The sequence below is a fragment of the Rhynchophorus ferrugineus genome, unplaced genomic scaffold (assembly GCF_030347505.1).
Source record: "Rhynchophorus ferrugineus isolate W39M unplaced genomic scaffold, kcgeb_rfMv2 rfM2, whole genome shotgun sequence".
Taxonomy (NCBI): domain Eukaryota; kingdom Metazoa; phylum Arthropoda; class Insecta; order Coleoptera; family Curculionidae; genus Rhynchophorus; species Rhynchophorus ferrugineus.
The window spans coordinates 81,130,509-81,144,536 of record NW_027472581.1 but is presented as its reverse complement, the minus strand read 5'-3'; the positions used below and the strand labels follow the sequence as shown (position 1 = coordinate 81,144,536).

At 34.2% G+C, this 14,028-nt stretch overlaps 1 protein-coding gene across 1 annotated transcript in view; it reads left to right on the top strand.

Annotated features, from left to right (window-relative positions):
• The window catches only part of LOC143191443 (TBC1 domain family member 19), a 29,150-nt gene that overhangs the window by 4,231 nt on the left and 10,891 nt on the right, over positions 1 to 14,028 (top strand). The window contains exons 2-3 of the mRNA XM_076396507.1: positions 8,843 to 9,018; positions 9,121 to 9,423. Of these exons, the coding sequence (XP_076252622.1) occupies positions 8,917 to 9,018; positions 9,121 to 9,423 (405 nt within the window). The 5' untranslated portion in view covers positions 8,843 to 8,916. The remainder of the gene's footprint in view (positions 1 to 8,842; positions 9,019 to 9,120; positions 9,424 to 14,028) is intronic.

The following is a 14,028-nucleotide window of genomic DNA, read 5'->3' as shown; positions in this document are numbered from 1 at the left end:
TAGCTACTTATCGGCTTGTCTCTGTTTTTAGTGAAATGTCAATGGAGACCGTACGTCTGAGATTAACAGGGTCGCGTCTCCACTTATCGTGAAATATCGCCAGATGGCGCATTTTACAAATACCTTATAGGTTATAAAAATCGTTTATTATATTTTTTTACGATAATTACCTATTGTTGTTTGTACATAAAGCATTTACACTAGTGATAATATGAAATGAATTTCCGGTATGATATAAAATGTTCATTAAAAATGTCGAATAAGAACTAACGGTACTTTAACGAACTAAGGGCAGTATAATCTAGCTCAGACGTACGTCCTATTGCATTCTGCTAAGGGTGCCCTCTGAATATCTATAAGTATCTGAGCATACCACATTCTTGTTCAAGGTCAACGATCTTTTCCAGTATAATTTTTTTAAAATATATTTTTGATACCCCATGGGGGTTACACTGTGTGAGTTATGAGATTGTTTTTGTGTTAGCTCTGGGATTTCGACACTTTATTATAATAAACCGAACCAAGATGTGAGAGTGTTCAACACATAAACTTGATGAACAACTTTTAACAATTGTTTTAACAGATATGAGAATATAGTTGAGTTACTACAAAATGTAGATTGAGAATTCTTGTTAAACAAGGGAGGAAATTGGTAAAATTGTTGTTGTACCGTCAGTCAGTCCAACATAATGAAGGGGCATCGCCAGAGGCGACTGTAAGGGCCCTCAGCAATTCTGATTCACTTACTCTCAAAAGGGGTAGCCCTACTCAAACCTAAACTTTGATTTTCTTTATTACTTCATCCTCTCCAATTTATAATAAATTATGTTTTAATCGATATCGGTCTTCTTTTTTCTTTTGCTTGTATCTATTGATCTTATAATCATGTTTGTAATTTATTTCTACTTCTAGTGGCTTTACTCTCTGTTGTTCTGTCTTTCTTCTATTCTTTTTTCGATAGGGGTTTTCAACAAGGACGGGTTAATGTTGAAATATAATGAAAATAACTGTCCGTGAGATATTAGGGACTTTTAATGTCTGTTGTTCTGTTTTATTTTTATCGTTTTTTTTTATGGAGTTTTTCAACAAGAACGAGTTAATGTTGAAATATAATGAACATAGCGGCATGGAGGTATTAAGGACTCCACTCTCTGCTTGCTTCTATCCTTTTTGTAGAATATTTTTTCAACAAGGGCGGGTCGATTTTGAAATATAATGAAAATGGCTGCGTGTGAAGTCCTAGCGATTTTACTCTCTGTTGTTTTCTCTTTCTCCTATTGTTTTTTTTTTCGATAGGGGTTTTCAACAAACATCCAAGTTCCGGCCTTCAAGTACCCAACCCCGACACGGATACTCGACGGTCTCTTCCCCGGGCTCCTTCGAGTGGCTGTGTCGTCAACTGTAAATTGTCAATCATTCGAATAAACCATAAATAATCCCGTTAGTTTCTATCATTTTACCAAGCGCCTATCCTCAGTTCTTACATATACTTGTTACTCATGCTTTGAGGAATATTGAGCATGTTCCTCAAAGCCTTGCTCTGAAACCTTTCCAATATTTCGATATTGTTGTTCCTTGCTGTGCCCCATAACTGAACGCCGTAAAACAGGTCAATTTAAAAGTCCCCGGCCTGACAAATAGATGGCGCTACTCGAACTAAATCTATATATGGTTCGGTGAATATATTTTGGGATGCGCATGGAATAATTTTCGTTGACTACCTTGAAAAACGAAATGAAACAGTGGTGTTTACATTATGTGACCGTTATTTATTGGCTATATAAAAAATGTAGAAAATACAAAACAGATAAAACGGATGGCAGCGGTGTTATCTGTAGACGAGGCTTGGGCAGTCGATGGTGGCATGTCTAAACCAAACGATGGTCGGTTATTGAATGATCGAAATACCCTTGGGGTTGCCAGCTATTCGTTATCGTGTTCTAGTTGTCGCTGCTGGCACCCCGCCCGTGTTCAACATCTGGGATTATATTTCTGGGTACTATGTTGACCGCTATTCCACGATGTAAAATTCGACAAGCCCCAAGGTCGCTATAAATCCATATGTTTTTAGTTAGCACTAATCCTCAAAAGATGCGTGTTTAAATTTGACCGCTGTCGGATCATTAGTTTTTGAATTATAGCATTTTGAGTGAAGCAACTTTTGTTATTGTGAAAAAAAATGGATAAAAAGGAATTTCGCGAGTGGTTAAAAGCTTATTTAAAAAAACAACGACGAGTTGATGATTCGAAGTAGTGTTTTAAGATGATCAAGCGTAATAAACTCAAGTTTTTGCGTCGATATGTGACAATGGATGAAACATGGCTCCATCATTTCACTCCGAAGTCCAATCGACAGTCATCTGAGTGGACTGCACACGATGAACCCGCTCCAAAGCGTGGGAAAACGCAACAATCGGCTGGTAAGGTTATGGCGTCTGTATTTTGGGATGCGCATGGAATAATTTTCATTGACTATCTTGAAAAAGGAAGGACCATCAACAGCGACTATTACATAGCGGTATTGGACCGTTTGAAGGACGAAATCGCCGAAGAACGGCCGCATTTGAAAAAAAAGAAAGTGCTGCTTCACCAAGACAAGGCACCGTGTCAAAAATCCATGAATTGGGCTTTTTTCAAAGAAATTTTCGTCGAATGAAGAGGTGATCGACGAAACTAAGGCCTATTTTGAAGCAAAGGACAAAAATCGTACTACAAAAATGGTATCGAAAAGTTGGAGGGTCGCTATAATCAGTGTATCACCCTTGAAGGGAATTATGTTGAATAAAAAAAACTAATTTTGCCAAAGAATGTGTTTTACTATGGTAGGCCGGGGAATTTTCAAATGAGCTGTTATGTTTATACGTACATGTATGTGTGCCTCAGGGAATTGAGCATTTTCAAAGTTTATCGATATGTAGTTTTCAGATGAAGCTCGTATTCATTATAATAGAGTCGTATATATTCAGAACTATTGCTACTGGAGTTCAATGAATCCGAAATTCAAACATCAACATCATCAAACTTTGTTTCGAAATTTAATTTGTGTATATGTCACAAAGTTATTTCATTTTTATATTGTTTGGTCTCGGTACCGACTTCAAAGTGATCAATTGGTAGTAGTTAAACTAATATTGTAAATAGATAAATAGGTCTGAGTAGGTATTAAGCTAAATTGTGTGTATATAGCAGAATATAGAATACGTGTAGTGTACGGTTAAATAAGGTTTCTGTTTATTTTTATTTAGTTTTTACAACGATATTATGTACATATTCTATGTTAAAGCGTTTTTTTTTGTTAAAAACCTAAGTTTGATTATTTTTTACCTTTTAGTGAGTTCCTTATTTATTTTTTGAAGTCGGTTCAATTTTTTGTTAAATATATTTTATTTTTCTCTTTTTAGCGTTAGATATTTGTTCAAGAAATTACGCAGTTAATTTATCAAGTATTACAATGGGTAGGCCAAGTAAATGTCCAGCCAGTATGAGAAAAAATAGGAATATAGAAACAATAATTGAAAATAAAGAACGCTTCAGACCTCAGGGCCCGCCTGCTGGCCTAAGAGATTTGAAAAATGTTCTAACCAAACAACAACAAAACCGTAAAAACAGTTGCCTCTAATGTTTCTACGATTTCTCATGTAATATGGTTTGTGCTTAAAAGGCAAACAATGGTTTTTGCACTGAACGACTGATTATTTTAGATAAAAAATATTTGAAAACTTCCCTATGTGACTTCACATCTCGACCTCGGAAGTGCACTATTTCGAATAAAATAAGAATTTTGAAAATCAGTCCATAATTGACGAAGAAATCGGTGAACATACATTACTATAATATAGAAAGTCGAACATAAAACCTACTCCTTTTTTGAAGTACTTGCCACAATTATCGATACATTTCTGCATACGCTTAAACATTTTCAAAGCATTTATTCCATTCAAAATGAGGTATCTTCAAAACATGATTTTTGAACGCTCCAATAGATTCTTTGGGCGACGAAAATCGTTGACCACGCTGTTTATTCTTCACGAATGGGAACAAAAAGAAGTCATTGGGTGCCAAATCAGACCTGTACGGCGGATGACCCACCAATTCGATGTTTTGAGTGTTCAAAAAGTCTCTTGTTTGAGCCGATGTGCGAGAGCTCGCATTGTCATGATGAAGAACATTCCGGCGTCTCTTGTTTGTTTTCCTTATTTCACCGAAGATTTCTGGCAAAAAATGGTTGTGTACCAATCAGAATTTAATGTTCTACGATCCTCTAGAGGCACTGTTGCAATATGACCAGTTTTCCTGAAGAAATAGGCCATCATTTTCTTTGAAGTGTTGCGAAAATCGTTGACCACGCTGTTTATTCTTCACGAATGGGAACAAAAAGAAGTCATTGGGTGCCAAATCAGACCTGTACGGCGGATGACCCACCAATTCGATGTTTTGAGTGTTCAAAAAGTCTCTTGTTTGAGCCGATGTGCGAGAGCTCGCATTGTCATGATGAAGAACATTCCGGCGTCTCTTGTTTGTTTTCCTTATTTCACCGAAGATTTCTGGCAAAAAATGGTTGTGTACCAATCAGAATTTAATGTTCTACGATCCTCTAGAGGCACTGTTGCAATATGACCAGTTTTCCTGAAGAAATAGGCCATCATTTTCTTTGAAGTGTTGCGTAAGCGAACAACTTTTGTTGGATTTGGTTCATTATGACACTCACCTATCACGATTTTATAAACGTCTTTCGAAGCACCGCGATTGAATTTCTTAAGAATTTCTTTCCACCAATCGACACGAGCCTTTTTTTAAGCGATTGTCAAGGTGTGTGGGATCCAACGCGAACATAACTTTCGCATAGCTAAGTGTTCATGTAAAATCGCATATATGCTGGTGGAACTATTGCTTAAGGATGCCTCAATTTCACAATAGGTGACATAACGATCGACGGCATGATTGCTTAGTCATTTCGCACACAGTGTTGATATTTTCTTCGCCGAAAGTCAAATTAAGTTGATTGATGTACTCTTGTTGTGATAATCCACGTTGAAAATCGTAAAAAATCATCGCACGAAAATGTTCACGATTCAGTTCCATTTTTTTCCGAGACGAAACTTTCAACTAAATATAAAATAAACAAATAGCGTCCGTGCGACAAAATGTTCTGAGTACGTATATCGTCAAAAATGTTAAACTTTACTATGGAATCGTCAGATTTCTCGTTTTTCCGAATTTGCTAAAAGAAAATTTCTTAATACGATAATAATACAACTTTAATACGATAGAAGAATGTATGAACAAAAAATTTACAAGATTTGATCTAATAACTGGAAGAATTTTATAAAAACTGGCGGAAAAGAGCTCAAGTTAATAACATTTATTTATGATACCATATTACGTCCAAACTATTTCCCTAACACTTGGAAAGTGACCCAAATCATTATTACTCTCAAATCAGCGAAACAGTCAAAAGAGTTTCCTCCTATCGTTCTATAAGCCTATTACCTGTACTATCCAAAGTTTTCGAGAACGATATATTATTCCAGAGTATCAATTTGGTTGCCGTAACAAACACAGAACATTAGAAGAAGTTCACAGATTGATCAATCAAATAAATAAAAACTTGAACGAAAAAAATATTGTTTCGTTGCATTCCTCGATATATCTCAAGCTTCTAAAAGGGTTAAGTTTTGGAAATATGAAAAAAAAACGATTATTTCAAGTTTCTACACTAGAATGCCCTTTTATATGGATGAAATAGTAATACCTATAGCAGTACCAATGTATTGAATGCTGAAATAGTAAATACCTATAGTATATTCAAAGTTTATTTGTATATGCGTCATGTAAATTTGTAACGTCAAAACGTCTCAATGTTGCCACATCAACTCTGAGTTTTAGTTCAGTTTGGCTTTGACATACAACAAACTTCTAATCTAAATAAAATAATTGAACAAAAATGTTATCAAATATAGTTATCATATATTTTAACATTATAGTACATCTAAAAACTACAGTTAATTATACAGCCACAATAGTTTATAGTTAGAGTTATAACCTCTTATCACTATTGCTTTCAAGGCTTTTGCATATGCCTGACAACCTGACGACTTTGACAGGCTCGTTCGTCTACATGTTCGAACTAATCAGATAGCATTGTGTCTCTTTTTAACTAGAATAAAATAAGAAGGAAAATATTGTCTGATTCTAAAAAGAATTTACAAATTCCGGCAGGCAATACATTAAACATCTTGATGACGCATATGCAAATAAATCTTGAATAGACTGTATATAATAAGACTATTAGATGTTAAACTTGTTAACATTCGAATTATTTTAATTTTAAAAATAACGTTAGTAATTCGTTTAGAAATATTACTTTACTTTCCTTCATGCAGTAGAAGCGCAAGTGTTGTGCAACATAAAATAGAATACAAAAGAATACGAAACCCCAACATCGAAACCGCGACCATAGATGGCGCGGCCTGGGATCCTCTTGAGTTTTTGTGGTCATAATCAAAGCTTTTAATATATAACAGATGGTAATCGTCTCGCTGACAGAGACTGTTGATAGATATCAAGTTTCTAGTGATACGCAGATGCGTATCACTAGAAACCACTTGAGGGTCAAACAATGGGACCCATTACGAAGGCACCAAAATTATATAGCAATGCGGATATACAAAACTTTCTAGACATTTATAATGAAACGGAATGGAAAAAATATTATTACTGGAGTAAACTATCACTACATACACAAATACAAAATATATCAATAAAACTCTTATACGGTAGATTATTTCTTGATTTTTTTGTATATTTTATAATGTCCTTTCACCAATAAGGGTTTATCTGGACTGGACCTACAGTTTAACATGTGCTCCGAACAACGGTCCTCGGCATGAAGCCTACCGGCTGGCAAGTGACTAACTTAGAAATCAACCCAGAAGACACCCGGTCTTACCCAGCCTGGTTACTGGCGTGACTGGGATCATTTTCCTTGTCGGATTTTGCACTCTTGTCTAAGGACAACCACAAATTTTAAACAATCACAAACATAAATTTCCGACCACATGCCCCAGCAGGATTCGAACCCGCGACTATCGCAACAGTAGGAAGACCGTCCTGTCGCCTTTACCACTGCGTCAACCAAGCAGGCATTTCTCGTTCTTGTAGTGCGTAAATCAACTACGGATGCGTAATTTTTAAAATCAAAATCTGGCAGCGTTGTACCGCAAAATGCCGACAGGCAATTTTGAGTCGGAAGCCAAATTCTTACATTTTACATTAGGAGATAATCTATTCAAAGTTTTTTTAGTAATGCATCATGGATATTTGTGACGTCGAAATATTGCAATGTTGCCGAATTAACTCTGAGTTTTAGTTCAGTTTGGCTTTAGCACACAAGAAAATTCTAATCTAAATAAAATAGTTGAACACAAATAGTATGAAATATAATTTATTTTAACATTATAGCATATCTAAAAACTACGAGTTAATTATACAGCTACAATAATTTATAGCTAAGAGTTAAAATCTCTTTTGGGAATAGAAAATTTTTATTCGAAAGAATGCATTTTCGAGGTGGTTCCATTAGATCCAAGTCAGGATCTATTAGGAGTGAGGGGGGAAAATGGGGGGAAACGCTCAAATTACAAAGACACGTACAAAGTTTTCACATATTTTTTATCTAAATTAGATATTTGGGTATAATGTTATTGCTGAGCTGATGTGACGGAAAATCGGAAGTCGGGCAGTGCAATAGTTATTCAGTTTGCATTTTAGTTAGTGCTTAACCATAGCATATAAGACCACGTAGAAATATTGTAGACAACTGCTTCTACGGTGTAACGGTTAAAGTGTTTACTTTCCAAACGGAGGTCGCGGGTTCGATTCCCGGCGGGGACGATGAGTTTTTGTTGTTGCTAGGTTAGAACCTGTTTCAAATCGCCTAGGCTAGATAGCAGATCCCGGGGCCTGAAGCGCCGCTTATTTTCAATCATTGTTTTTCTATTCCTCATACGGGCTGCACCTTTACTTGATCTATCTTTTATAATAATTAACTGGGTAATTTACTGAATAAAAAGTAGAATATTTTTAACAACAAAATTGAACCGACTTCAAAAAATAAATAACAAACTAACTAAAAATTAAAAAATAATCAAGCTTAGATATTTGACACTTTTATATTTTTTTTATTTACAAAATTATTCAACATATCACCTTAAAGTATACAAAACGGTTGCTAAATAACAACAGTGTGTCTACATTACTACAACACAGCTACTGGAAATTACACTATAGGTACTATTAACTTTAGATTAAGTTTAAACAAGTATCGGCATCTGTTTCCCAAATTAAAATGAAATTAAACTACATAAACTGAAGTTAAAAGTAACACTCGCATAAGCCCAAATATAATTTATAATTGACTGACTGAAGCCAATTTTTGACCAAAACCTCCAAATCTATTTGATTTTAGATCAAGTAGGAAATATCTGGCGACTAATCTGTACATTTCTTTAATTTTGAATTTGATTTGCTCTGGTTTTTATCTAATGAGAAGTTTCTAATGGTACTTGGACTACCATGGAGATGGATGCTGAGATATGCGCAAATGTGCTTGATTATAAAAATGAGTAAATATGTTGATTTATACTCAGGAATATAATAAGCGTACCTAAAAAGGATGCTATATTAAAAAAATAACTAAAAATAGTTCATTTATTTCCATTTCCTCAATATTTCTTTTTCGTTAACATACATACCATTATATGTTAAGGGTTTCATTAAACAAATCAAAGAAAAAATGAAAAAATAACATAATAAATCAATGACACATACATTCGTGTTTTAGGACGTCTCTTGGAAATCGTAACGACGTATTCTGTTTAATCGATATCGAGGTTAGTCGCCGAAACCCGGGAAAACATGACGGAGCTCAAAGATCAGAGCATCCACCATATGACGGTGAAAATATGCGAAGATCTAAGATCCTCCGCCCAATACAAGATGCTCTTCGAAGACGTACAGGTAACTATCTGCCCAACAATTACGCCGATCATCTAGAAAAAGTCACAAATGTCACCGTATCGCACCTTTCAAATTTCCGTTCAAATTATCCGGATTGTTTAGAAACTGGTATCGACTCCCAATGTGAAGATCGACGATTTCAAGATGACCCTCCTGAAGACGATGCAGGAACACGGTCTGGAGGCTGAACTTAAGAACAGTATTTATCGTTGGGTGAAGACCAAACGGAAAGAGACCACGCCGTACGATTCTTTCTTCCGCAAGGCCCAGATCCACTGGGATAAGAGGATACACAAATCGCTGAACTCCATGTGCAGCGAGTTGGGCATCAGCCTGGCCAAGACGAGGAGTAACAACGAGAAGGAAGAGCTCACCAACAAATGGAACGAGCTGAGTAACTACGAGGTAACGCCATATAATTTTTGCCAATGAACTACACTGATCATAAAAATATTTATAAAAACTATTATATACTTTTGAATGTTGAAATCGAACTTGATATCATTTTTGTATCATCCACATTTCTCTCAAAATATAATATCGATTGTATATCTCTCATTTTATAGGTACAAATTCAAAAAATCGTTGCTTTTCTTACAATTTTTAGTAGCGTTGGGAACTATCGACTGTTTAGTAACCGACTATTTTTAACGAACTTCAAAAAAGGAGGAGGTTCTATGTTCGGCTGTATTTTTTTTAATGTACATTCGTCGATTTCTCCGTCATTTATGGACCGATTTTCAAAATTCTTTTTTTATTCGAAAGAGTGCACTTCCGAGGTGGTCCCATTGGGACCAAGTTGGAATCTGATGGGGGAAGGGGGGAACTCCAAGAATAACCTCAATTTCAAAGGCACGTACAATGTTTTCATATATTTTTTATCTAAACCACACTAACCATATCATATGAGACGTCGTAGAAACATTGTAATCAACTGTTTCTATGGTGTGATGGTTTGAACGTTGAGCTTGCACTCGGAGGTTCCGGATTCGATTCCCACAAGGGAGAAATTTTTCTTGTTCTAGTTTAATTGGAACATTTGTCAAATCACCTAGACTACGTAGCGGACCCCAGGGCCACAAACGTCCTTTATTTTCAATCATTATTTCTTTATTCCTATTTTTTCTATAGTAATATAATAATAATATAAGACAGTAATAGAAGAATATAAAATAAGTATAGTAGATAGGTTAAATAAGTTTTTTGTTTGTTTTCATCTAGTTATTACTATTATTATTATGTGAATATTTTATTTTAAAACGTTTCTTTGCGTTAAAAATCAAAGTCTGATTATTGTTTACTTTTTAGTGAGTTCCTTATTTATTTTACGAAATCGGTTCAATTTTTTTGTTAAAAAAATTATTTACTATCGACTGTTTCAGTCGCTATTTTGGTTTCGGCTGTTTTTTATCATCGACTGTTTCAGTCGACTTCTTTCGATCGCTATTTTTGACACGACAACTTTTTACTATCGACTATTTCAGTCGCTATTTTTTGATACTTTCTCTGGCTGGTTTTGCCGTTCTAATCGCGACCTTGAAAATTGTATACCGATTCTAACTTTATAATCTACTTACAATAATAACGCTAAATGCTTACTTACGATTATATTAAATTATCAACATATTTTCCATTTTTCATTTCTACAAGTTTTTCTCATCTTCCTGGTAACTTTCTTTCTTTAATATTTCGAAACCGTGTGCCAGCCAAGCCATGCTGCATTAATCTGATTACCTCCAGACATTTCTTGATTAATCTTAATGATCTTTTCAGATCAGACAGACATACTTTTCATCACCAGTTATAATACGCCACAGAAAACGATTCTTCTTTCGACTGGCAAGCAATGAATTAACATTTTCAGCCAATTCGTAGCCATTTTGTTTCATTTCGGACCTCCCTGTCGTTTTTTTTCCGTCATCGACTCCATAATCACCAAACTAAACCAGTCCAACAGATGGGATATGGGACTGGGAGCATCACCATAAGTTTCTAAAAGTATTTGGTGGACTTTCTTATGAATGGTAATTGTTAATCCATAAAATTCTCATTGTAGTCAGCAAATATCAAATAAATAAATAAAAAAGTACATGACTCTGACTATCAAATGCCTTCGGTATTTTTGATCAGAATAATAACAAGCAGCAAATTGAAATTTATTAAAACAAGCAAAGCAACAAAACGATTGCCTGATTAAAACCTGTAAGTATAATGAATCATTTTTTGAAGAATTTTTCAGAAGTTTGACAACCAGGAGAATTTTGTAGGGTAATTCGGCTACGTGTTCGAACGTATCAGGCAGCATTGCATCTCTCTTTAACTAGAATAAAATGAGAAGGAAAATATTGTCTGATTTTAAAACAAATTTACAAATTGCGGCAGGCAATACGTTAATATCAATCATTAATCATGATTATCAATATCTTGATGACTGGTATTTTAAATAGACTATATATTATATTTTTTCCTTCATATAGTTCTAAGATTTTAGATCTAAACTTAACACTTGATGAATGTAGTTTCACGGGTGCATTCTACACATTTTTAAAACACGGCACACTTTTCACGCATAATTTAACTGCAAAGGGTTTTTGTCTCTTCAACCTCCTCATAAGTTCACTGTTATCCAGCAGTAGTACTTCAATGTTCTCGTGATTACTCAATCTTTCTTGATGTTTTCTTTGCAAACCTTGAATAATATATTATATTTATTATATAATATTTCTAATATACCATGGGGCTTTAACAATGATGTGGAGAACTTTGTTTTGGCAAGTTTGGTTCATATTAACATTATATTTATTTGTGCAACCTCATAATAGCAAACTGTAGGTCCACACTGGCTTCAATATTTGCCTGTATAAGAATAGTTTATTGTGTCGTTCAAGCAGCCACCACATTTTTTTGAGGTTCTGATTGTTTCTTTTTAACACGCTCTTTACACTTGATTTTGTAGTCCAGTATCATTCTAATCGTCCAAATATTTAGCTTGTGCTGTGTTGTGACATACGGACTTAATCTAAAACCAATTATAACTGACAGGTAGTAATATTATTGACAGCTCTTTGCTCTTTATTTATAGCTGTCAGGGGTGGGCAACTCCAATGGTAAGTAGTGTGGCATTTAAGTAAGTTTTGCGTAGTTCAATCATTGGCGGCGCTGACATGAATTTGATTGGTTAATTTAAAATAGTTATGTAGAAACCTGTAAGGAAAATACTTTGCTTTGATTGGTCTGCCATTTCGCCTGATTACTTCGTGACGTCACATTTATTGGCCAAAGTATTTAATTGAAAATCAAATTTAATTTTTAAAATTTATTTATTAAATTAAAAACTTATACAAATGTACATAAGTGTAAATAATATAAACATATATAAATAAAACGCAAAAAAAAATTATGAATTCTATTCTAGGCAAAATTAAAATATCTATAAATCTTCTATAACGCCTTCTCTTATTTGTTTAACGCCATCAATTTTATGGGATCTATTAGAGTTTTAAGTTATCTTGATATATTGAATATAAACTTTAAATCCTTCCCCGTTGATATTGCATTAACTTCATTGAACCAAAAATACAATCACACCTCATAATAAATAAATTTGGTCTTGAAAATCATTATGGATTGGACAGTTGAAATACTAAAAAATTATGTGTTTTTTAAAGATATTTAGATTTTAGAGTATTTAATCTGTAGAACTACGTAATATAGAATGTAGACAAATATTGCATGTTGAGAAATTTCTTTTCAGAAATTTAAATATACAATAGCTCTACTATAAAATTATTGAACACTGATTGTTCTAAATAGGTAAAGTATTTCAAATATTTTCGGGATATTTTACAATTAAAAGTAGTATTTATTACTGCTAATTATCCAGTTATCTTAATTATTACCTTCTTGTAAGACTTCTTTATGTAGAGACATCACTCTGACACTGCATTCGAACAACTAGGTAGATTAATTGAATTTTATTACTACTAACATCTTCATAAGTAAGTTTTGATTTTCTGTAAACAAACAATATATAAATAGACATGTAGTAGAGAGATAATTTTATATGTACCTGACAAAAACAATGTTGGATATGCATTTACCGTAGTACTTGTTCGTGAAGGAAGGGTAATTCTAAACTTTTCACTAAAATGCCCATGACAGTCACCATGACGTTGATATATTTGCATTGTGGTTTATCCAGGTAACTTACTACTATTTACTTTGTTGGTCACCCATTTTTGGAAAGGAGCGAATTCTTTGGGAAACGATGTCTAATTTCCGTAGTAGATTTTTACCCCGGTACACTACATCTTTTACCACACTGACGCATTGTCAGTTTTTATATTATTACTCCATAATAATTAATGTAAAACAGAAAATATGCACAACGTAAAACGAAGATTTTTTTGATCTAAACAAAAACCAAAACCTTCAAACAACAAATTTAAAAATGGACGCCCATAGAAAATGCTAACTCACACAATTTGATCGACCAATCACGTTCTATGTTAGTGGTGGCACCAGGAATTTAAACTGGCCAATAACAATTTGCGATCGCAGCCCTACCGTTGATTGAACTAAACAAAACATTTCCCCAAGGTCGCCTATACCGTGAAATTTCTATTTTTTCTATGATAGCTGTCTCAAAATTCTTACTTGTAGGGAGTTGTGTTGTATTATCAACAAATCTGGCCATTGTGACTGCTTCATATTTACGAATATCACGTAGTATAGAGCCAATACAATATACCTCTACCTTGTGGGTATACCGGCACAGATGGGTATGAAATTTGAATATTCGTTACCGTATCTTATTACGAAATAATGATTGGAAATATAGAATTTGATGATCTAGCTCATCTGCCTAAGTAATTGGTCTGCCAACTTATATTGGAGACCCTCATGCCATACTCTATTAAAGGTTTGGGTCAAGTCTAGAAATAGGGTTGAACACATTTCAAAAATTCTTGTCCAAAATATTTGTTCATGTTTTTTAGTTTTAGTTTGCCT